The 26,037-nt window shown below is 45.0% G+C and overlaps 1 protein-coding gene across 1 annotated transcript; it reads left to right on the top strand.

The window, feature by feature from the left end:
- Window positions 1-7,468: 7,468 nt before the first annotated feature.
- On the top strand, window positions 7,469-25,388 carry LOC104340002 (potassium channel, subfamily K, member 16). Its single transcript, XM_086463396.1, has 5 exons — window positions 7,469-7,663; window positions 10,080-10,200; window positions 12,821-12,987; window positions 18,214-18,382; window positions 25,060-25,388. The coding sequence occupies exons 1-5, from the start codon at window positions 7,469-7,471 to the stop codon at window positions 25,386-25,388; spliced, it is 981 nt and encodes a 326-aa protein (XP_086319522.1).
- Window positions 25,389-26,037: the final 649 nt, after the last annotated feature.

Raw genomic sequence — 26,037 nt, 5'->3', positions numbered from 1 at the left:
AGGGGCACCCGGCAGGACAGGGCTCCCAGGGTCTCCCTTTACAAAGCAGACAGAAGCCCCCCCCAACCCTTCCCAAACATGAAATTGGGTGACGTGAGGCGTGGATGCTTGGCTCCTTGAGATCCCACCCCGTGAGATGGAATCGGCTCCCTTGGCGCTGGCCTCTGTGCGTTTGGCGAGGGCGGATGGGCTCTCGGTGCCTTCATAACACCAATGGGTGAGTGGTGTTGGGATGGCGCCTGTCCGTGGCAGGATCTCTCTTCCTGCTGTGCCACCGTGAGAGGACATTGCTTCCAAATAGACGCTTCCCAAGGGTGATGAGGGCGTGTGGGTGGAGATTTCCCCATGGGCAACTCCCACTGCCGATAGAGCACCATCTTCTCCAGGTCTAGCATGACCACTTCTGGGGTCGCAGCTCCCTGGGGAGTGCCTGCGACAGGCAGATTCTCCACCCGCATCCCAGGGAACACTCGGGAGCACATGTTTCTGGAACTGCGTCCTTGCTGCTGCTGGCTGGCTAACGGCTTCTTTTCCTCAGCCGCCACCAGAGCCCAAAGAGCAGGACACTCTTAGTTCTTCACGTCACTTCATCTTTGAGCTACAGTTAATGACAGATTGTTTTTCTCTCCTCTTGAACCTGTTTCTTGTTTCTTGGGGCTTTGTTTCCCTCTTTTTTACTTTTGAGCTTCTGCACTGATTATAATCTTTATCTAGCAGGTTCCTCTTTCCAAGTTCTTTTCATCAAGGGACAAGGCTGAGCATGAGTGAGACAAAGGAGAATGGCCAGGACTGATTGAGACCGTGAAGACAGTGCAATCTGCTTAGCCCTCTTCATCCCAAGAGGTTGTTACCACAAAGTCAGGCTTGCCAGTGACCCAGGCCAAAGAACTTTCATCTTATTAACTTATTATGACATTTTCCATTAAGCTTCATATTCCAAGAGGCTCCAGGTTTTCCGTGGTCTTTGGCAATTTCCTGTCATTACCTCGGAGCTGCTTACCCTTCTGCAGTCTCTACTTTAAAAGGACTTAATTTTCACTTTTTCTTATTCTGTAAAAATCCTGAGCCACTGACAACTCTTGTCACAGCAGCATTATTAAAAATTTTTCTTAACCAGTCTGTGTCACTTGTTAGGGCTTGGCCAGCCACAAATGACAGATGCTCCATATTAACCCCCCGCCCTACCCCGAAAGGGAAAAGAGAATAAGGACGAGACTTATTGTTTGGAAAAGAAAACCAAAGCAGCTTTAATGAAACAATAACAACAAAAAGATAATAATGCTAATAAGAAAATGATAAAATATATACAAATATACACGAAACCGATACTGAATCCAACCCTCTTCATAACGATACATCACCACTGATGCTGCAGGGCTGGCACTGGGGCAGTCCCGGGCTGGACTCAGCAGCAGACAGAAACTGGATACAGGAACACGCAGAGTTGGATCAGAGACAGAAGAACTGACAGAGTCCTCCTCAGATGTCAGCCATTGAGGAAGAGAGCTTAACCCTTGTGATCCCTTAGCTTTAAAGTGAATATGACATATATGGGATGGAATATTTAGTTGGTCAGCTTTGGGTCACCCATCCGGCTCACTCCTCCCCATAGGTATAACCTTTTACTTCGTTACAACCCCTTTCACTTAGAGCACCAGAACATGGGATACAGGATTCAGCAGTGACCTTGGTTGCTGTAGGAACAAGTATAAACAAGAGCCTTTCTGCATACTGTTCCTTGGTACTAACTATAAACATCAAGCGCTATCACTGTGGAAAAACATGCTGTTGACTTCAGATAGTGCAATTGCTTAGAAGAGACTTAGCTAAAAAGTAAAATCACTGAACAGAATTAGTTCTAGTTTAGCTCAAACCAGGACAGTCTGTTTTCTGACTCCGAGGATAACTGTCATGGATAGCCAGATGCTGCAGGTTCTCCATCCCAGTTGTGTTCAGGCACAGCTAAACACCCACTGTACAGCCCCTGGGTTCCTGCAGTGCCCCAGCCAGCAGCTGTTGCTTGCCCAAGACCATGCTGCAGGACCTGCCTGGCAGCACTGGCAGCTTGCTGCCAATTTGTCACCTTTCCCTGAGTCCCTTGGCTGACATGCTACAGAGACACAGTTCCTCTCAAGAAGGGAATTAGCGTAGTCCGGGGCTAGTTCCTGGGAGACCCAAGATGCCGAGGAAGGAGGGCTGTCAGGAGCAGACTGCATAAGAAGAACGGTTTTGTCTGGTTGTCTGGTTTTCTGTGCAATTGTGAGGACCTTTAAATTCCAAGAGTGTGTAGGCAGGAGGGATGCTCATGTTGCAAGCTCACAATTGTAAGGAAAGTTCACAATGAAACAAGTGCTTCAGACAGTACATAGATTCATCCATGCCTGGAACTGAGTAATAGCCAGGTCACAGTTGCAGGTGAGCCCGCAAGCCACACCAGTGGCCCTGAGTAAGCATACCAAAAAGTGCGCCTACATGCAGGGGTGGTTAAGGACAGCACGATGTCTAGAGAGGATTCCATAGGTTATACTGTCCTTGTCTGTGTGTGGAAGCTGCTCTGGGGGCAATTGATTTCAAGAGGTGGGTGCCCTGGCTTGGCGACAGGCTGATGCCACAAACTCTGTCAACAAGTAGCAGGATGACACCCCATACACTGCACCACACCACAGCTGTCCAGCACCACACCTCTCCAAGAAGGAAGGCTGAGGGAGATCTTTACTATAAGGGTGGTAAAGGCACTGGAACAGTTTGCCCAGAGAGGTGGTGGAGGCCCCATCCCTGGAGACATTAAAGATCAGGTTTGATGGGGCTCTGGGCAACCTGATCCAGCTAAAGATGTTCCTGCTCACTGCAGGGGAGTTGGACTAGATGACCTTTAAAGGTCCCTTCCAACCCAATGCATTCTATGATTCTAAATTCTATCTAATTACTGTCTTCCACTACCCAGAGCCTGTCTTTTCTCAGAGGTGCACAGTGAAAGAATGTAAGGCAATGGTCACACATTGCACCAAGGGAAGTATGCCATGAGAGGAGATTAGCCCTGGAAGAGGTAGCCAGAGAGAGTGGGCAATCTCCTTCTTTGGCAACATTAAATGTTCAGCTGGACAAGCCCTGAGAGACATGTCCTAACTTTGGTGTTAGCCCTGCTTTGAGTAGGGGGCTAGACTAAAGACCTCAAGAGGTCTCTCCCAACTCAAATTCTCTATGTTGCTCTGGTTGTGACAGTGAGGATCAAATGGCCTTGGTGACCTTGTTGTGCAGGCGAAAGACCTTATGGTGCTCATGTTTCCATTGCTCTGGAGGTCTTCAGGTGGAGCTACCAGTAACAAAATCATTGTCCAAAGGTTGTTGGAGAAGGCACTGCTGATGATGAGGGGGGAGTCTTTTCTTTAATGGTGACAACAGTGTAGATGAGCTTGTAGAAAAACTGCATTACGTGAATCCCAAATGTACATGATGACCAAAGAAAGAGCCAGCACAGATCCCCAAATGAGCTCTTAGTGATGGCAGATATATCACTGAACAAAAGGAGGTGCTGTTTACAGCTGCTAACACTGTGGCCAGGAGGCACCGAGCACTTGGGCAGTTTTCCATGCTGGGCAGCCCTTAGCTCCTGCATGCTAGAGCTCTTATCTCACTATTAGCCAGATAGCAAAGACAAGAGACGAGCTTCAGCATTTTCTTCACTGATGGAAATCAGGCCTTTTCCTTGAGAGCTGGTAGTTATACATGGGAATTTGGCTTTGCAGATCCTAAATAACAAACCAGGAAGTCTGAGGACTTCCGTTAGAAGAAAGCGTTAGCGTATGTGTTTAATAGCCTGGCATAAAACCCAAAATGACCCATGTTAGAAGACTAAATGTTCTGACCGCAGTTATGAGTAACAGATATTTATAGGAGAACTGTAAGAAAGTGTAAAAAAGAGGGTCATCTAATGGTTTTAGCTCTAAGCACAACAGGAAATACAATCACAATCACATGGTAAGGTATTTCCATGGCAACTGATAACGTTTTCCATTAAGCTGAAATTAATTTTGCGTTATCATCTGCCTAAGGACTCAGGATGCATAAGGATGCAGCAAGATAGCTAACGCCATAACATAGGAAAAGGAAATGGCTGGACTGTGGGTATGATGGGAGTGGGAAGGAGCGAGAGCAGGACTTGGAGTAAGAAAACCCTGTCCCAGTGCATCATGTTGTGGGAAGGAAATGCTCCCTGCCCTCCATTACCATCGGATCTCGCTACGTGGGTTTCCCTGCAATGGACTGAGTAAATAATGCAGGTGCGAGAAGTCTGCATTGCTTCCCTTTCCCTGGTCCCCTAACTGCATCATGGGTCTCTCCTAGCTTAAGAACAAAAAGTATTAATTAACTGCCTTACAAGACACACTGCCTCCATGATTACCAGTGCCCTGACCAGCCTGCCAGGACTTCCCTCCAGCTGTCCATGGCCCAGGATGCCCCTCTAGCCCAAACCAGGGCTGTCAGTCCCTGTCACAAGGACACTGTATGTTGCCAGTCTCCAGCTTCCCCCGGCCTTGCCCGGCCTGGCCGTGGCCCTGACAAGCCAGGCCCTGCAGTGGGCCAACATGGCAGCCCGTCCTACGCCCGACCCTGTCCTTACAGCCCTGCCTGGCCATCCCTGGACATGACTCTGGGCTCCAGGTTGACTTCCTGGCTTGTACTCATCTTGCCTCACCACCATGAACCTGCTTGATGATCTGCAGGTGTGATTGATCCTGCTGAGGATCTTCAGGCCTGCCTTGCTCCTTGGATGGGGGCAGTGGGCAGGCCTTGGTATTAGTTTTCTGTTGTGGGAAACCAACATGATCAGACTCTTGGAAAGGCACAAAGATTTTCAGCCACTGAGTGGAGTCCTCTCCTAAGGGAAACACTCCAGGGAGTGATTAGGGAACCAATCCAGGCAGACTCAGAATCAGAAGCATTAGTGACTGTCTGCAAAGCACTCTTCTATACTCATCATCTGGTCATGTCAGAAAAAAATAGAGCCTAGGAATTCATTGACACATGCAGACCCTTAGGGTCATCCACTGTTCCTGCCACTGAGAAACAAACAGGCAGGGCATGTGTTGTGGGTTAACCCTGGTGAGCAGATAAGCAACACGCAGCTGCTCACTCACTTCTCCCCCCACCCGCAGTGGGACAGGGGAAGAGGAAAGGAAAAATAAAACCAAGAAAACTTGGGGGTCAAGATAAAACAAATAATCAAACAAGGAAATGGTTTAATAAGTGAAGGATAAGTGGAAGGAGAGGGAAGAAAACAAAACAAGTGATGCAAAGCAATCACTCACCAATTTCTGTGGATAGACCATTGTCCAGCCAGTTCCCAAGCAAAAGATGGCTAATCCCCTTAAAGCCCCCTCTTTTCCCTTTTATTGCTGAGCATAACATTACGTGGTATGGAATATCTCTTTTGTTAGTTCAGCTAATCTGCCTGGTTGTGTCCCCTCCCAACGTATTGCACAAACTCCATCTATTCACTAGGGTGACAGAGTGAGAAACAGAGAAAGCCTTGATGCTGTGCAAATGCTGTTCGGCAAATCTAGACTATTAATGCGTTACCAGCAGTGTTTTGGTCAAAAATCCAGAACACAGTGGCATATGAGCTGCTATGAAGAAAATTAACTCTGTCCTAGTCAGGCCCAGTATATCATGTCAGATGACAACACTGTGCCAACCTCTTGGTATGCCCTAAAACTGTAGAAAGAACCTCAAAACCTACAGGTTTAATCCTAAAGGTTGTAAAGGCTGACATGCCTCTGACATTCATGGGGATTTTGCCTAGACTGGATCTCTGGGCCTCAGCAAACAAAGCATCTGTGTACTGATTCCAAAAGGACTTCTCTATAATGAAGTCTTTCATGACATCACAGGAAAACTCAGGAGGTTTCTAGTCCAACCTTCTGCTCAAAGCAACATCAGCTCTGAGGTCAGAACAGATTGCTCATGGTTTTATCCAGCTGGGTGTTAGAAAATCTCCAAGGATGGAAACTGTGCAACCTCTCGGACCCTCAGGTTCTTTTTCCCAGAATTGATCCACCAGTGAGGCAGTCCTCAGCCTGTACCTTTGCAAGGCGTTCCACTGTCCCAGGGGCATGACTTTGCATTGTCAAATTTTATAAAGTCCCTGTTGGCCCATTCCTCCAGCCTTAGTAGGTGACAGCCCTGCCTACAAGCACATACCCTGGTCCTCTCAATTTCCTGTTACTTGCAAACTTGATGAGAGTGCATTCTGTCACCTCCTCCAGGTGACATATAAAGATGTTTAACAGGACAGACCTCAGGGAAGACTCCTGCAGTGCTACACTACACAAGGCAAAGTACAACCCATTAACCTTTGACCTCTGAATATCTTTAATATTTTTAGCAGTGATCTGGACAAGAGGGTCGAGTGCACGCTCAGTAAGTTTGCAGATGACATTGAGTTGGGCAGAACAGTTGGTGTGCTTGAGGGTAGAAAGGCTTTACAGAGGGATCTGGACAGACTGGCTCAATGAGCCAAGGCCGACTGTATGATGTTCAACAAGGCCATGTGCCAGGTCATCATCCCTGGAGGTATTTAAAAGACGTGTAGACGTGGTGCTTAGTGACATGGTTTAGTGGTGGACTTGGCAGTGCTGGGTTAACAGTTGGACTCAATGATCGTAACGGGTTTTTTCAACCTAAAAGTTTTTTATGATTCTATGAATGTGGTGGCATATCCATTTTTTATCCATCCAATTGTGCACCCAGCGACACTGTAATGTCCTCTCTTGGATACTGCATAGGAAATGTTGGCAGAACAACTTGTCCAGGCCTGGTACATATGCAGCCTGCAGCCATTTGCCTCTATGACCAAGGTTTTGCTGCAAGCTGTTGTGGCCATGCAGAGCTGCATGACCCTACTCTCTGCTGCAAGCGGAAAAGTGAAGCCCAGGAGAGCAGCCCAGCTGCATTTCCCTAAAGCTGCCCCTGAACACAGGGCCAGAAGGGGCTTCTGGGGTCATTTGGGCTTGCCCTGGAGTCCATTTCTAGGAGTTAGCAGGAGGCAGAGGAGGGAAAAGAATGTTTTTCCAAGCAAGCTCCCCTGTGGGCCCTTTGCAGGCTCTCCTCACCTGTCCCCAGAGCCTCTTGACCAGGCAATGGCCACCTGCCAGCTCCTCACATCCTGACCCACTTTTCCTGAGAACTCAGCAAGGCAGAGTTTCACAGACAAGAGGAAATCCCTAAACAGCATGCAGCCCAGAGCATGGAAAGTTTTTTGGGGGGGGTTGGGTTTGTTTTGTGGAGTTTTTTTCCTAACTTCCCTGTGAATGTATTTGGCAGCTTGTTGTCCCTGTCAGCGCAGGGTCCCAGAGGAAATCAGAGCTGGGAGGGCTCTTCCTGCCTGGGGGAGGCTTCCCAGGAGCACAAGCAATTTACCAATTGCCACCTTTCACTCCCCGTCCCTTGCTGTATCCCACTGAAGGCCATGTGCAGTGGCAAGCTGCAGACGGGTTTGCTGGTGGCTGGCTACTTCATCTACTTGCTAGTGGGTGCAGCCGTGTTCCAGGCGCTGGAGAGGACTGCTGAGCAGCAGGAGAAAATAGCAGCTGCCCAGATGAAGGAGGCTTTTCTGCAGAACTTTACCCGCCTCACAGTGGCAGAGATGGAGCAGTTTATGAAGGTAAGTGCCAGCCCTGCGGAAGCCCTTTCTCTCTCCTATTTCCCCATCAGATGTTGTTTCCTACTCAGCCTTTCTACACCAATAACTTTCACTGCATTCCTACTGATTTTAGCAAACCCCAAGCCCACCCTCTGGTCTAAGCAGGCAGGTCACACTGATAGTAGTGTATACAGCTTGTGTAGCTTGTCAAAACCTGTGTGTTAGCTATTAACAGTCCCCATCCTGCAATGTCCTGATTCTTTGGGGTCTTGCCTCCTGTTGATTTGGCTTTTAGTGGGGCTGTGCTCATCTATAAGGGGTGGCATGGCAGGAAAATGAGGCTGTCTGAAATGAATGGGGATGGTTGCCACTTACAACAGTGTAACAGATAGCACAAAGGAACAATAGAACAAGGACTGAAATGAAAAAAAAAGGAACCCAGATCACTACAAGGAGGGTACCATAGTCAGGGTTTAATTTTTGAGGATGCTGCAGAAGTAAAACGGGTAGCCCGGCCAAGGCAAAGGAGTTTGTTGTCACAGCACAAGAATCTGAGAATGAGTACAGTTATCTCTTCAACTTTGGTGTTTCCTAGCTCTATCTGCTACAATGCAGAAGAAAATGGGGAGTGCAAATAGCCTTGCTGTAAGCATTTCTGCATGGCAAACTAATGAGGCTCTTAATGGGCCAGTTAAACGATAGAGAAAGGAGGGGAAGAACTGGTATTTCTAATAATACAACCAATGCTCCGGCCTCCAGTTCACATATGCATGCACCTTCTTCACCTTGGATTGTTTTTTTGTGGGTAGAGGAGGAGAAAAAAAAGAGGAACTTTTCAAGACAGTGAAATCTTTATGCAAGGGCTGTGGAATGATTTCTGTTAGCCTTGATTTTCTGGGACACCAGCAAAAAAGATAGTGAAGGAGGAAGCGGCGGGGGAAAAATCTTTTCTGGTGCCATTTATTCCAGCTTGTGTCTTGCCTCTGGCAGGGCTCAGCCCTGGATTCTATCATCTAGGCTGTTTCTGTTCAAACCAGCCTTCCTTCCTGATGTCTGGTCCGATGTTCTCTGATAAAGGCAGGGACAGCTGGTTACTGTTGGTTCTTTTTTATTTTTTTTTTTTTTTAATTTTAAAGAAAATAACAGCACTGAGGATTAAAACCAAGGAAGAAGAGAAGAGTCTGAAAATGTCCAGAGAAGGACAACGAAGCTGGTGAAGGATCTGGAAAACATATCTTATGAGGAGCGCCTGAGGAAACTGGGATTGTTTAGCCTAGTGAAGAGGAGGCTGAGAGGAGACCTTATCGCTCTCTACAGCTGCCTAAAAGGAAGTTGTAGTGAGGCTGGTGTTCGTCTTTTCTCCCAAGTAACTAATGACAGGACAAGAGGCAATGGCCTCCAATTGCTCCAGGGGAGATTTAGATTGGATATTATGAAAAATTTCTTTACTGAAAGGGTTGTCAGGCATTGGAACAGGCTGCCCAGGGAGGTGGTGGAGTCACCATCCCTGGAGGTGTTCAAAAGACGTATAGATGTGGTGCTTAGGGACATGGTTTAGTGGTGGGTTTATGTGTGTTAGCTTAATGGTTGGACTTGATGATGTTAAGGTCCTTTCCAACCAAAATGATTCTATGGTTCTATGGTAGGGAGGGAGGCACTTGGGAGAAATATCTAGTCAAGCCCCCTATGGCAGGGCAGTCTCAACTCAACCCAAACCATCTCTGACTGCTGTTCATCTAACCTCATCTCAAAGGGGCTTGGCTATCTCATTGTAAATATGTGCATGTGTATTCATGCATGCAGTTTGGAGAAGAGCATGCATGTCAGGCTGAATTCTGATTGTGGTGGCAGCAAGAGTAACGCTTTGCATATTAATGGACTTTCTTTGAATTTAACTCTGTGACGCTAATCAGAATACAGCCTTAAAATGAAATTGTCTGTGTATGTCATGTGTACCCTGCTATAACTCACTGATGCCCTCCTGGGAAGGATCACAGTCACTGCTTAGTGCACCTGCATACAGGTGGGTGATTAGATCTTGGATTCACCACGGCCCTCTCAAGCGCAAACTCAAAACCAGCAACCAGCCACCCCATCACTTAAGCCAGTGGGCTGTCTTACTCTGTCATCTGTAGGATCATTTTTTCCAAAATACTTAGCCTAAAAGAATTGAGGTCCTCGATCATGCTAAAAGAAACAAGTTCTAACACCCACTAGAGCAGTCAGCATAAACAGTGCAAAAGACTAAGACTCAAAAAACACTGACTGGCTGCTACCCAGCCTTGGAGGTAAAGGTGTGAATAGTGTCAGAGTATTGCTGAGGACTGGTCAGTGGTATTCACAGGAAAGGAGCAGGAGTTAGCTAAATCTGTAGTGTTCTTGCAGTAAGTACTTGAGAAAAGCAGACAGGTTGATACCAAACTGCTTTCCCTCCCAGAACCTGACTGAAGCCATTCAGAATGGAGTATACCCTGTTGGAAATGAATCACAGATTGAAGACAGCAACTGGGATTTCAGTAACTCCTTCTTCTTTGCAGGCACAGTTGTCTCCACTATAGGTACGTCTAATTCTTTCCATGTATGTGTGTTTGTGTGTGTGTGATGCTTATTATGGCTGATTATTAGGACTTGAACAGATAATACTTTCAGGGATAAAAACTCCAGCCCTTCATGAGCTGGTAAGCAGCAACAGACTTGGTCCTGAGACCTCATCACTGCACAGCTCTTTGTGCATTATTTTGGCTTGTGAAATACCAGTGGCCTTTCATATTATTTCCCACTTGTCTCTTCTTTTCAAGCCATCTGTTAAAATGTTTGCTTTGCTGCCAGTTGTGGGTGGGGGATAAATTTTGCTGGTGTTTATTCTAGCATCAAATAGACTTTAAATATGAGAGTGCTGAGAAGCATAAAAGAATGGTAGGAAAGAGGTGAACTCTGCTGGGGCATGGACACTATCTCAATAACCTGTGGTGGGCTGTTAGTGCACATACCGAATTAGTAATACTCTAGGAGAAAAAAAAAATGGGAAGGGGGCAGAGCAAATGCTGAGACCTTTACACTGCTGCTTCAAGTTGTTCTGATCTTTTCAGGGGCTGCCTGGCCCTGCCTGCCTCTCCCTTTCTCTCAAATATGCCTCCCAAAAAGTGCAGGACTGCCAAATTTAAGTATAAAATCCATGTTCTTGTCTCCTGCTTCACACTCATGCAGTGAAAGTCAAATCTATGTTTTGCCGAATGAAGCTGAGGCCTTACTCCCACTACACCCTAGGCATAGCTGCTCCACTGATCCGTGGGTGTGACATGTCACAATGGCCCCAGTGGTGTCCTAGCACCATGGCAGGTGTGTAGGTGTTGCATGATCCCATGTGGAGACCTCCTGCTGCAGAAGAAAGGCTTCTGACCCATCGCATCAATGACAAATGTTCCAAGGTTACAACAACATTCACATATCGATAAAGGTTCTCTAGTTTGCCAGCACCCTGCTACTAGCCAATCCACTCCTTGCCACCACCTGTATTACTGTATTTTTTCACCACAGCATTTCTCTGCCAAACAAATCCATCGCTTCCTGTCAAGTTTGTTTCCCTAGTGAGGCAGTGTCGTGGCTTAACCTGAGACAGCAACTAAACACCACCCAGTTGCTTGCTCAGTCCCCCCTGTCAGTGGGATGGGGGAGAGAATCAGAAGAGTAAAAATGAGAAAAAGTGTGGGTTGACATAAAGACAGTTTAATAAGTAAAGCAAAAGCCACACACGCAAGCAAACAAAACAAGGAATTCATTCACTACTTCCCATTGGCAGGCAGGTGTTCAGCCTTCTCCAGGAGACCGGGGCTCCATCACGTGTAATAGTTACTTGGGAAGACAGAACACCATAACTCTGAATGTCACCCCCTTCCTTCTTCTTCCCCCAGCTTTACATGTTAAACATGGCGCCATACGGTATGGTATATCCCTTTGGTCAGGTGGGGTCAGCTGCCCCAGCTGTGTCCCACTGCAGCTTCTTGTGCACCCCTAGCCCACTCGCTGGTGGGGTGGTGTGAGGAGCAGAAAAGGCCTTGAGTCTGTGCAAGCACTGCTCAGCAATAACGAAAGCACCTCTGTGTTATCAACACTGTTTCCAGCACAAATCCAGAACATAGCCCCGTACTTGCTGCCATGAAGAAAATTAACTCTATCGCAGCCAAAACCAGCACAGGCACACAGGCTGACTCAGGAAAAGTGAAGCTTTGCCTGTTTCTCTGCACCTTCGCTGCAGAGGTCTGTTGTGAAGGTAAATCAGGTACTTCAAAACTTCACCGAGTATTGTCATGAAAATAGAATATCTGCAACAGGGAGTACAAGACAGCTCAAGCATTTGGGGCCTAGTAGCCAACAAATCACACAGTTGTTTTATTTGTCTTTTTCCCCGAAGAAAACGTTGCATTTTCCAAGTAAAGGATGCCTTGAGATGGACTGTGCTCAGGAAAGTGCCTTTTCTCAGGGTCACCGGTAAATTAAGAACATATACACAAAGTATGAGACTGTTGCACTCAGGGATGTACGTCATGGGGTCTGAGAGCAACAAAGTCTCTAGTCCATTAAAGACCATGTTTGGAGTTCTGCAGCCATTGTCCACTGCTTCGTTAAATCCTCTTTGGACTTTAAGACAAATATCTCTCTAGCGTGGATAAATCAGCCACCACTAAGGTCTGGACTAATTAGGATGTCTATTCTAATGGACACTGCACTGCAGCCGGTATCTGGACATGCACACTTATGGGCATTTAGCCAGGGAGGTCACTAACACACAGGCAGATCGACAAGAAGCTAGAAATGGCTGTATGTGATTCTGACATGGCAAAGAGCCTGGGACTCCAGCCTTGATGTCTTCCAGGTCCCCAGGCTTCTGTTTTCTATCTTTCCATGTATTTGTCACAGGACAGACTGTTATTCCCATAACTGCTTTTAGATTGTGCTTTCATTCCCACTGCGTCTGGGTTGGGAGTACACAGTGCTCTTTGCATCCCCAAAACATAGAGCATGAATCACTTCGTCTGTTTACTGCCTTTTTCAGAGGAAAAAGAGTTCAAATGGACTGAGAAGTGCTAGTGACATCTTTTGGGGTCAAAGGCAGTCCAGGTTGGGGGTAGGTGTGAATGTGACCATGGACTATCTCCTCTAACCCATCTTTTTTCATAGGCTATGGCACGCTACGTCCTAAAACTGCTGGGGGCCAGATCTTCTGTGTCTTTTTTGCTCTGTTTGGAATCCCTCTGAATATTGTTTTTCTGCACCGTGTCGGTAAGATGCTCTCACTGCTGTGTAAAAAGCTGGGGAAATTCCTGTATGAGAAAGGAATGAGAAAGGTAATTGATTTTACTTGCTCGGGCACAGTTATATGCCCGTTTCTAGGGTTTTTTCTCTGTAGATATATGCTGACATTGTCCTCTATTATATTTAATCTCATGCTGTTAGATGTTGGGATAGGAGAGGGAAAGAAATATTCTTCACTTGCAGAACTAAACAGACAAGGCAACCATAGAGGAGCTATTCAGAAAGGGATTCATTTTGTCTACCCATCTAAATGGCAGACATCCAGCCCTCCTCAGCAATCAATGGAGAGAGTGGGCGCCTCATCCCACTTCTCTGGACACTTGTCTCAGGAGCTAACAGTCTAGGGAATTACCTGTCTGCCTTTATAACCAGTGAAGAGAGAGTTTATTAAGCATCTCATCTTGAGGCAGCAAAAAGCAGGTGAGCTGCAAAAAGCTGTAAAAAGCAGGTGAGCTGTAGAGGTTTCAGTGGACATTGACTCAATGCCTAGTGTGTCACCCCTCTTTATTCATTATGCAGTCCTTTAATCCCTCTCTGCGGAGACGGGAGTTTGGAGAATCCACAAAAGACTCAATATGAGTTATATCAGGAAACTCATTTTAGTGTGCAGATGCACTTTCTTATATAGCATAATTTTCCAAAGTCATCATGACTTGCAGTTTTTCATAAACTCCAGTTGTGCTACACATACATCAGTCATCTGCTTCTACCTATCACTTTACTATTAATACTAATGTGTTCCGCCTCATACGGATGTTAGCTTCTAATTCTTCTATTCTGACCCTCAAGGTTGAAGTGTCCTTGAGGCCTACTATGTTAGTTTAGACAAACTGTTCAACAGTTTTCCCTGTGCAGGCCCTCTAGCATTCCATGCCTGTTTTCAGCGAGCTCCCACAATTCCCCCTTTTTCCTTTTGCACAAATAAAACTCTGCGAACAAGACTCGATATGCCTTTCTGCAGCAAATTCCATACAAAGCCTAACCCTAGCAATAGCATTATAATTATAATAAGCCATTGTATGCCTTCTTTGATTAAGCCTAATAACCAAGGGGAGAGATTTCCAAAGATGTTTGCAGCCATGAGTCGAACAAATTCGTATCCTTCTGAATCTTTTGGCTGTGCTCCCTCAGCCACCGCAACTGCTGATGAATCGATTCTCCATGATCGCTCAGGTTGAAGCAACACATCCCTTGGACATCTTCACACCCGTGATCTTGTGCTAGAAGCAAGAAATGAATAGCTGCATGGATCTGCAAGACCGCATCTCTTAAGCTATTTTGATCTAATAGCATCTGTTCTAGTATTTGCATAGTCACATTCGACTGCTTTTCTGACCAGCAAGCTAATTTCTCTATTTGCTTGCCTTTTTTTTTTTTTTTTTTTTTTTTTTAGATTATCTTTACAAGGAACTTGAGAGCTCTTTCATAATGAATACTGCTTTTCAAATTACACCACTTTATAGGCAACCTGTAAATGAATCCTGAATTTCTTTGCCTGCTTTAGATAAAATGTCTCATATTTTACAGGCAGCTAACATCCTGAATAAAAATAACATTATGAAGCTTTCTTTTTGACCAGACACATACAGATCATAAGACAGTTTAAAAAATAGTTTTAAAACAAGGACCTGCTTTGACCCTATTGTAATGACTGAAAAATTAAGCACTTTTTAAACTTGCCTGGCAAGCACAAACCTACAGCGCGATTAGAATTTGGTACGCCGTGTACCTGCGGAAGTTTGATTTACAGAGGGACTGAAATGAGTTTACCTTGGCTTATAAAGTCACCCATTGTCCCGTAATTGAAACATCTCTATTGCTTGCCTCCCTCCTTTCTATCTATGAGGGGTTGAACAGCACTGTATACAGCAGCAGCAAGTAAGAACGCGGTACCATTGGTGCGTTCTATAACTTCAAGCATATCAGCTACTTGTGCATCTCTGGGTAGGGTACTTAAAGCTTTTTTTGTTGTATCATTAGCATTCTCAAAGGCAAACATTTTAAAAACCTTTTCCTTCATTCCCTCATCCAAATCTGGATGACTTCTAATAACCTGATATAAATGATCAATAAAAGAAGGAAAACTTTCTTGTGGACCCTGCTTAATATTGGCAAAGGAATATACCTTTCCTGGTTCCCTGATTGAAATTATTGCTTGGTAAGCTAACTGCTGTGACAATTGTAATACCTCTCCTATAAAACCTTGTTGTAAAGCCACGCTCGCAAAAGGACCTTGGCCTGTTAGCATCTGTGCTTGTACCCCGTACAATGGATCCCCTTGCTGCCTTGGTCATGCAGCCTCCTGGTCACAGAGTTGTTGCCAGGCCTTGGAGAACATAAGCTGCTGAGAAGGGGACAAAAGAATGTTAGCAATCTGTTGTGAATCAAGTGGTAATAAAACATCTGCTGTAAAAATAGATTGTAATAATTGCTGAGTATAACTAGATTGAAACCCATATTGTGATACTGCTAAACGTGCTTTTTCAAGGATTTTCCAATCAAATGGTTCCCATTTTCTACCTCCTGCCTGATCTGTAACGATAGGAAAGGCAGAACGAAGAAAATTTCCTTCAATTAGGGCATCACGAATCACTCCTTTCCATCTTCATCCTGCTTCTTGTTCATTTAATAGTGTATTTGAAAATGAAGTAGTTGGCACAGGCATTTGCGACAAAGGCACTGGTAGTGATGATGGTACAGCAAAAGGATTGTGAGTTGCAGTGTTTTCTGGATTCTTCTTGTTGCTGTCCGCTGCAGTATTGAGTTCCGATAGTTTGTTTATGAGTTGCTGTAGGACTTCATCAAACAGTTCCTCTTTCTGCTTTTGTTTTGACGTGATCCCTGGAGAAAGAGAGTCTTTCTGTAGGCGGGTCATTGTGACGTTGGGATAAAGGCGGGATTCTACTGGTTCACGTACTTGTCCCTTTTCTTTGCCCACGCCCTCTGTGGTTTTTCTGCGTTCTCCGCCGAGTCCCTTGTTACTGCAATCGGGTCGGCGCCATGATGGCGCACCTCCTCCTCCGAGGGTGCCGTCCCCGCGGAGGCCCCTCTAGCCCCCGAACTCGCGGTCTGTGTCTGATCAGGGTGAGATTCCGTAGTCGTTTCACGACGAGGCGCGCACCTTCCTTTTCTCTCCTCCTGCCTGGTAACTACGTGAGTCACTGCTTTTCCTCCGGCGGTGCGCTCGGCCCCACTGCAGGGCACTGCCCATCGCGGGGGGAAAAACGGCGGCGCAGGCGGGAAGACCTGAGACCCAGGAGACATCTGGGGTTTCGTAAATACCAACGAACTGTCGACCGCATTAAGTCGTTTCATGGCGGCAGCCACCACCGATAGTTCCATTTTATACTTTTTCAAACAGTTAGTTACTTCCCGCCACGGCGCCCCCAGCCTTTCTGCCGTTCGGTCCTTATCAATAACTGCATCCCATAACGAGTCCCCACATCTACGCCACTCGGACACATCAAACAATGTGCTTGAGTCCGAGAAATGTCCTTTTACATATCCCCAAGTATAAAGCGATATTAAAGTCTTTTTTTCCAATATTCACACCCAGCTTTCCCAGAAAGCTTTTCAATAGTGATAAAGTTACTTCTTTTTCCATTATCTTACCGCGGTGTCGAGTTTCTTTTTCTCCAGCTTTCCCTGACGGGCTGCCTGCTTTCTTTTTCTCCGGCTTTCCCTGATGGACCGCCTGTTTTCTTATCTCCTTTTCTCCGCTGAGCTCCAACTCTGCTGAAGAGGCGAGCTTTTTCCTTAATTTCCCTGAACGTGAGTCCTGCTCATTCTTCGGGTCCCTGTTCGGGCGCCACTTGCGGAGACGGGAGTTTGGAGAATCCACAAAAGACTCAATATGAGTTATATCAGGAAACTCATTTTATTGTGCAGATGCACTTTCTTATATAGCGTAATTTTCCAAAGTCATCATGACTTGCAGTTTTTCATAAACTCCAGTTGTGCTACACATACATCAGTCATCTGCTTCTACCTATCACTTTACTATTAATACTAATGCGTTCTGCCTCATATGGATGTTAGCTTCTAATTCTTCTATTCTGACCCTCAAGGTCGAAGTGTCCTTGAGGCCTACTATGTTAGTTTAGACAAACTGTTCAACAGAGTTTTCCTTGTGCAGGCCCTCTAGCATTCCATGCCTGTTTTCAGCGAGCTACGCTCCCACACCTCTCCTCCCTTGACTTTGACAGAAAGGAAACATCAGTCTGAAATTGTCCATTTGAGCCCAGTTGCTGAAAGCTGAGGAGGCATCTATAAAGGGCTAGAGACAAGATGTGTCTCGCCTGGTTATGGCCCAAGTTATTTGCATCTCCTCCCCTTCTCTCACCACTACTGAGGAAGTGAGAATAGCTTTTCTGTGCCTCCTACTGCAATTCTCTTTCAGGACAATGTATGAATGCTACAGACAAGCCTTGCTAAATTTCTCCCCATGTCTGGCAAACTGAAACAAAACATAGGGCTTGGTCAGATATAGACTCAAGCATGTGTGCAATGCATCAAGGCATGAAAATTATCCAATAGTTGCCATTACTTTCCAGGCAATCTGGACTTATAAAATTCTATACATATACTATATTTGTGTCTGGCTGATAAACCTTAATGTATAGAAAGTCTTATTCTGCAGTCAAGGCTTCTTTGTGACTGCTGGGAATTACGATGGTTCAAAAGTCACTGTCCAGGCACTTCTTCGTTAGAAGCTCATTTGTTAAAAGTCTTCTTGTAGTAAGGTATCCACTGGGTAGGAGCCAAGTTGTGGCACTGATGCAATGAGAAATAAGGTCAACAACCAAGACTCTTGGAGATAGTACTGTCAGAAATGTTGTAAATATTTTTTTAAAAGTCCGTTTTCCCAGGCAAATTTGAATGTTCTTCAGGTGCCACACCTGAATACATATAAACCATGAGTGAAACTGTCTGGTGAAAAGTGGAAATAGTCTGACTCCAGTTAAAGTCATTGGATAGGAATTCCTCCTATACTCATGGTCATTGGAGATTGATATAATCAGATAAAAGACTACATCTCCCAGGGCTACTGTGGACATACAGCATCCATAATACATGGCTTCCCCCTGCTTCAAAGCAAGGCTAGTTTTAGAGGAAGAGCAGTCAATACTAATCCTTCAGTTCCTGTGGTCCTAGTAGATATTTCTAGATAGCCACAGATTTTGAATATCCACCATTATATGTGGCCTGCTAGTGTGTCAAATCATGATTATAATTGAATTGGTTTCCTTCTTTTTCAGAAGAAGATAAAATTTCTAACACTTTTGTTCTTCTTGGCAACTGGGATCCTAGTTTTTCTGTGCTTGCCGTCACTCTTCTTCCAGATAATGGAGGGCTGGTCCTACAGCGAAGGAATTTACTTCGCATTTATCACTCTCAGCACCATCGGCTTTGGAGATTATGTAGTAGGTAAGGTTGATTTCATGGAGGAGACACAGCAAAGTGCCAGGGTTATGACTGTAATTACCATGAGCTGACTGCACAGGTCACCAAAGTACTGCAGAGACAAATCTTCTGTCTGAGTCTTTGACTAGTCTTTGCCTTGTGCAGTTCTGGGGGAAATACTCAATTCTCTGGGTTGTATATGCTGACAAAAGCACAAAATTGTCTAATTATAATGAAAAGTGATGCTTTGGGGTGCAAAGCAGCCAAGTATTTTGGGGAGGGAAAGGGAAGTGTAGGGAGAGAATTCAAGGAGCTTAGGAATTTGCATATACCAGAAGGGAACAGTTTGCGACAGTCATGCAAAATAAGGCATGTATCCCTGCTTTAGCCAGCTAAGACTTAGGTTTCAAAGTGTAGAATAAAGAAATCAGTGGTCTTGTTTCAGAATATAAGATTTTATACCACAGACTGAGAGGTGGACATCCCAGTCATGAGAAAGTGGGGAAATCTACTAACTCTATGAGAAGTGGGGCTTAAATATATGTATAGCTGTGAAAGTGGCCTTCCTTAGTCTCCTATGCATCACTGGAGGCTTTCTGTCTTCAGAAGCCAGAGCTTAGGATTTCCCCTGAAGACAGACTGTTCAAGACACACTCCAGCGTGCTGGAGTGCTTCTTGAAACCCTTCCATGGATCTGCTGACCAAAATACACTCTCCGTAGAATAAGCTTCCAGAGGAACTCCAAAATGATCACCAGGAGCCAAATCAGTGTCCACAGAAGAAGCAAGCAAACACCTGGGCTCCAAGGAGTATCAAAGATTTCTCTACAACAACCTGTCCTGCCAGCATCTTGCCAGCCTGAACATCTCTGCAGTGGGTGTATGAGAAGGAAGCTCTGCAGCTAGTACTTGAGTACCAATGCTGTCCCTACAGAGAATGTGGAAGCCTCATGTGCCTTTCCAGTGGACAGACATCCACCACACAGTGAACCCTAGGATCTCAAGCCTTGCAGAGATGCAAGGCCTTGGATACTGGCTGGCAGCCTTGCTATGTGTTTGAAAGATTTTTTATATCAAGCTGAGGACTTTGGCAGAGGCAGCCCACGAGCTTTTCCTGACACTGTCTGATGTTCCCTGCTGACCTTAATTTTTCTGAGTCTGCTAAAGGGGCTAGGTAGTGCTTTGATGATCCAGTTGATGTCTTTACTTGTTTGCATGAGTTTAGTGATTGTAATGATCTTGTAGCCTGGCTGATGGTTAATTCATGCAATGGCAATGAGTTGATTAGGCCACATTTCCCTGAGTGATCCTAGCCAGCTAACAGCTCCCTCTTGCTACAAAGCACAGGAAACCAGTGTCCCCTGAAATTCCCCTTTTCACATAATCCAGAGAAAGTTTCTTTGTCTCTGTCTTGGTTTGGGTGAATGAGCCTTGTTAACCACCTTTTTACACTCAAGTTCACAAATCAGCTTAGAAATGGGAATCAGTGAGTCTTGGCTGGTACAATATTGTCGTTGATGCACTGTTTTGGTAGCAGTTGGCACCTGTTGATCTTCCACCTTCAACTGTCCCACAGCAGTGGACTCCTCTGAAAGGTTAGGGAATGAAGCTGATAGTACTTTAGCCTCTATTGGTGCTATACCAAAACCCCACTAACAACCTTTTGGGTCTTTAAAGTACCCTCTCTTTAAAAAGTCTATGCCAAGGATGCACAGAGCATCAGGACCAGTCACTATAGGGTACTTCTCCCATTTGTCCCCAGTTAGGCTCACTTCAGCCTCCACAACCGTCAGTTCTTGAGATCCTCCTGTCACTCCAGCAATAGTAACAGCTTGTGTTCCTTTACGATTCAATGGCACTAGGATGCATTGTGCATCAGTATCTACAAAGACTTTATATTTCTGTGGTTCTAACGTGCCAGGCTATTGGATCCACACAGTCCAATAAAGTCGGTTGTCCATCCCCTCCACCTGGCTGGAGGCAGGGCTCCTCTAATTTTTAGCACAGTACTCGTCAACAAACGGGTTTTTATTCACTGGAGAAATCGCTCTGGTAGAAGAACTTTCTCTTTTGCTTGTTCTACCTTGTAACCTAGGTACTTGAGCCCGCAAGGCAAAAGTAGGTTTAGCATCCCATTTACTCATGTCCTCTCCGTACTCATGCAGGAAAGACCACATGGTACCGTGGGACATGTACTGTTCCTTTCAGGCTGGCCTTGTAGTATAGCATCTTCTCCTAATGGCTTCAACATGAGTCCATTCAGGAGAAGAATAGGATTTATCCTCTTTCTTAGACAGTTTCTCATATGCTCTTTCAATTTGCTTAGATATTTCCTTAGCCACAGCTGAGACGCAGGCCTTCATGGGACCAGAGAGACTGTCCTCATACTGCTGCACTTTGTTAGCCACCTCATTCACAGTCTCGGCATCTCCTCCCAAGACCATCATTGACAATGTATGGGAATACACTGATGATGCCTTGTCAATGCCTCCATTCTTAGCCAGGGATCCCAATTCCCTCGCTTCTCTACCATCCAGCTCTATGGTGTCGGCCTCATTATCCCAGCATCGGAGCAGCCAGCTGGTAATAGGCTCTCCTTCATGACGACTAAAGTCCGTTCTTACATTACGCCGATCTTTCCTAGAGAAAGGTTTGCTTTCCTGTCTCTCTGACTCCTCCCCCTCTGATGGCTTTGTTTTAGAAGGACCCTTGTCATTATCTGTCACTGGGCAATCTGACTTTTTAAGGTGTTTTTTCCCAGTCACAGGGGCCTTATCCTCCTCTTCCGATTCTGACTGCTGTACATCTGCTGGTGGGGCTTTAGAAGGACCCTCTCCTGGATCTTCCTCATCCTTCCCTGAGCAATCTGATTTCTTTGTATGTTTCCTTCTGGACACAGGGGCAACTTGTGCTGCTAGAGATTGAGTGGGAGCCTTAGTACTTATCGGTGTAGCTGCGGAGCTCGCCGGAGTTGGAGTAGTGCCAGTGCTCGCTGTCGGAGTTTGGGCAGCGGCAGCACTTGCTGTGGGAGCAGCAGCAGTGCTTGTGGGAGCTGGAGCAGCAGCAGTGCTTGTGGCTGAACAAGACTTATACCTACACCGAAATTTAACATAACACCACACCCCCTGAAACACATTCAGGAGAATCGATAGTAAAAGGACGATATATAAAATCATGATATTCTGATAATGATAATCAAATCCAGGAACCTCATAATCTGATAGACTCCACTTGTTATAGAAGGGAGCAGTATAATTTCCACAGATGTGACCAAAAGTGTAACTAATAACAGAATCTACTATGTAACGCAAGGTGTACCTGGGTAAATTCACTAGCCAATTTATCCCAGCATAAAGAAGCGATAAGCACCGTAGTGTAGTGGTAATTTTTGCCCAGCGCTCAGACTGGATAATCCACAAGATAACGCTAACAACAAGTAAACAATAATTCAGCGCACACAGCAGATGAGGCAATATCACAGCACTTAATTCTAGACAAAACTCTAGTACAGAACCCTGTGGTATTAAACTTAAGAACCCCATCATCTTGTGAGCTCTTTGTTTTAATTTTCAACCATTTGAGAATCTCAAAAGAAAAAAATCTGCTTTTTTCAAAAGCAGGAGGGAGTTTGTGCTATTCAGGTAATTTATTGGAGCTCCCGTTGTTGCCCCACATTGGGCGCCAATAAATCTGTCACGATTTGAGGCTGGGCCGGCCACTAACAAATGACAGATGCTCTCTGTTAACTCCTCTCCCCTCCCAAAAGGGAAAAGGAGAGAGAACAAGGGAGAGAGACTTTATGGTTTGGAAAATAAAACTAAAACAGCTTTAATGTAACAGTAACAGTAAAAGAAAAGATAATGATAAGAACAAGGAAATAATGAAATAGATACAATATGTACAAATATATACAAATAGATCCAAAACCAATACTGAACCCAACTCCCTCCACCCTGATGACGATACATCATCACCACGCTGCAGGGCTGGCACTGGGACAGTCCCAGGCTGGACTGGGCAGCAGACAGGAACCGGATGCAGGAGCTGGACTCAGGCACTGGATTCAGGGGTGCAGAGATTGGGATCAACGACAGAAGAACAGACAGAGTCCTCCTCGGATGTTGGCCATCGAAGAAGAGATTGACCCTCGTGATCCCTCAGCTTTACACTGAATATGACGTCCATGGAATGGAACACTCTGTGGGTCAGGTTTGGGTCACCTGTCCAGTTCGCTCCTCCCTGCAGGTGCGACCTTTTTCGTGCTTGTGACCCTTTTCACTCCCGGCACCCCAACACGCAGTACAAGATTCAGCAGTGACCTTGGTCGCTACAAGAACAAGGATCAGCAAGGGCCTCTCTGCATCCCATTCCTTGGTACCGACTATGAACATCAGGGGTTATCACTGCTGGGAGCAATCACTGTCTGGAAAAACATGCTGCTGTTTCAGAAAGTGCCGTTAGTTAGAGGAGGCTTAACTGAAAAGTTAAAGCACTAAAACAGAATTAGTTCTGGTATAGCCCAAACCAGGACAGTCTCCAACAGTGGTTAAACAGTATTGCCATGAACACCACACAGAGCTCAGGCACCCACGAGGCATCTGTATCACAGAGCAATGGCCTCCTTCCTCACTGTTTTCTCCAGCTGGGGCCAACTTTTGTCACTGCAATGGAGAGCAATAGGACACAGGCATTTCTTTCCTAACCATCTATAGGACTGATAATCCTGCTATGTGTAATACTGAGCACCTCAAACTTCATCAACATGGAATACAGGAAGGCGGAGAGTGGCTGGTGCCATGCAGGAGAAAAAGTGAACATCAAACTGGTGCATTCTCTTCCCTTGTTAAATTTTAAGTGTGTTTTACAATAACAACACAAATCACAGCCTGAAAACCACTACCTCCATAGCACTTTCCTCCTCTGCAGCCATATTATTTTACAAATACAGTTAAAAAATAACAAACAGATAGGACTTTTGGTGCTGTGATTTCATCTTCACTAGGATGACTTAACTGGAGCTGAAATATTTTTCCCTGCAGTATTTATCTCAATTGGCCTTAAATAAGGGTGATAAAATGAAGATAAGTTTAATGCCTCACACCTTCACAATGAAACAAGCAGAATCAATGACTGCTCTGAGTATTATGCATTTAGAATTGATTACAGATGACAAATGGATTTGTGCTGGCCAGGTGGAACAGAACAAGTTGGAGTTTATTTGCATTTTAGTAATTCAAAACTAATTGTAGCTGTTGTACTTCAAGCATGAGACAAAGCATGGTTTGGGTAGGCAGACATCCTAGGAAGATGGCAGTCTGGATTTAACTGATTGTAATACATGTACACATAGGTGATACTTCTAGGGTGAAACTCCCCTTGGGCTGTAGGCTGAATTTATGACCTGCTAAAGTCCAGGTTTGAGTTAGCATTGCAGAGATATTACTAGTGTCTTTGTCAACCTCACATCATGAACTTCAGATAAGAGCACAAAAGGAGATGCTCTGTAGCATCACCTCTGCCAACTCAACCCCAGCAGAAGAAAAAGAAACAGCTGTTGGCTATCTACCCATGAGGACAAACCAGCCCACTCCTGCCCCATTTCCAGAGCTCTTGCATGATGAAGTACAAAAATCCTGCACATTGATCTATGCAGTACAGAACACTGCAGGACTTGAAGAGAGTTGCCAGCATCCTGGCTCCTTCTGGGCACCTTCACAATGGGAAATTATCCACCAGGTTTGTGGTGATGGCCCTGTCCATGCTGTGTTATCTACTATGTGGAGTCACCCTTGACAGTGACCAATAGCACTCAATAAGCAATGTCACCAAGATTTCCTGCAGATGCTGGGGCCATATCAGCTGTATCATGATGATAACGTGTGGGACTAAGTGCAGTAGGAGCAAATGCTCTCTGTGTGTCGGTGGTGGATTGCTGATGTCTGAAGAAACAAATGAAATCATCCATGCAGAAAAGCGTGTGTGATACTGGCTGATGCTAAGAGGTTTGGACTGCATGAAATGTGTTTCAGTCCACTGGTTTCCAACACAGAAAGTTGTATCCTTGGCATGTGTCAGTGAGCTCTCATCAGTCACCTCATTTGTTAATGGAGGAAGCTCCTGAAGCCATTAAAAAGTAAAGTAGAAATTGCAACTACTCTCTTTTTGTGATCAAAGGTACCTGTAATTTAAAGCAAATATTTATTAGGTTATAATCGCACTTTATGGAAATACACAGAATTACAATAACCTAGGTAGTAATAGCCATGTGGTTATAGTGGCCCACTGTGCTCTGCTTTTTGTGCTTTGGGAGTTTGGGAATATTTTCAAGATAATACAATACAGTTTTACACTACTTGCCACATCGTTGCTTTTACCTGTAGATGCAGAGGTTGAACTGGGATTAATATGCTATGAGGGGAAAAAAATACCTTGCTCCGCTGCTAATTCACCTCAATCCCAGTGTATGTTTTTTTACAGGCCAGTGTGTTTGTGCTAGCATATAGCAGTTTATTGCGACAACAAGAGACTTGCCCAGCCTTAACCTAATGCTGGAGAGGTGAGAGACTCCATCACAATGAAAAAGTCACCTTAAAGTACTCAACATAAACCACGTTGATAAATTCATTAGGTGGGGCCACTTTGCACAGGCAAAGCAATTTTACCGTGCTAATTTTCTTCTTCTTTCTCTTCCCTTATCTTCAGGTAAACAGCCTGGCAGGAATTACTTCTCCTACTACCGAACACTGGTGGCCATTTGGATTCTTTTCGGCCTTGCCTGGATTGCTCTCCTATTTAATTTATTGACAGCAGTACTAGAAGATACTGAAAAAATAATTGTCAAGGATCTCCATCAAATTGGAAAGGTGAGCAAGGACAATGCAGCAAGCCAACAAAGAAGATGCTGGCCTGCTCAATTTATTCCAGAAGAAGAACTACTACCACCATGTGCTGGAGGGGATGCACAGAAAATGGAGTCAGTAGCAGCAGATTCTGAACACACAAAAAATGAAAAAAATGTTTTTTTCTTATAGCAAAGCTATTGCCATAACAACTGAGAATTGAATTCTTCATTGGATAGTTGCTAGTGAATTATTCTGAAGAAATTCACATGGAAATAAAATTTCTCCTACCTTTTGCTGAGATATGACCTTTCAGAACTCAAGACTTACAGTTCTGCAAAGCCCCAATATTAATGGTAAGAAATTTGCTCCTCAATTTGCAGCTAGGTTGTGCTAACAACCTGAGAAGTGCACTTGTTTTACAAGGAGTTTTTAAAATGCTTCCACAAAAATGCAGAGGAGGGGCATGGTAGAGCTTGCTGGTTGTATTTAGATTTTGCTGCTTGCAAGAAATCACATCTCTTCCAGGAACTGACATGCGCAAGCTTTTCTGAGGCATTTCATAACACCTTTGGAAGGAAAAATAAGGGTGTATAACTGAATAGATGCCTGATTTGAGCCATCATATTAGATAAGCTATCATGATATGAAAGACATGTTTAAAGGACAAGACCTGGACTCAGTTCAGAAAGCATATAATGGACAGGAAGGGATAGGGTTAGAAAAAGGTTAGCATGTTAGATATTATTAAGTCTACCTCTTCCTGTTTAATACTAAAATGAATAAAGGCAATTTCACCTTTTATCCCTGTGGCTTTGAAAAACCTTTCTGATGGTGTTTA

The sequence above is a fragment of the Leptosomus discolor genome, chromosome 3 (genome assembly GCF_034619465.1).
Source record: "Leptosomus discolor isolate bLepDis1 chromosome 3, bLepDis1.hap2, whole genome shotgun sequence".
NCBI classification, from domain to species: domain Eukaryota; kingdom Metazoa; phylum Chordata; class Aves; order Leptosomiformes; family Leptosomidae; genus Leptosomus; species Leptosomus discolor.
Note: the sequence above shows the minus strand (reverse complement) of the source record. Positions and strands in the feature narration are given on the sequence as shown.

What these genes read in the sequence shown, in the direction of transcription:
- LOC104340002 (XM_086463396.1), top strand. Translation starts at nt 7,469, where the DNA reads ATGTGCAGTGGCAAGCTGCAGACGGGTTTGCTGGTGGCTGGCTACTTC. An exon ending in ATGAGAAAGGAATGAGAAAG is followed by an intron (nt 12,988 to 18,213) that starts GTAATTGATTTT and finishes CTTCTTTTTCAG; the next exon opens with AAGAAGATAAAATTTCTAAC. An exon ending in CTTTGGAGATTATGTAGTAG is followed by an intron (nt 18,383 to 25,059) that starts GTAAGGTTGATT and finishes CCTTATCTTCAG; the next exon opens with GTAAACAGCCTGGCAGGAAT.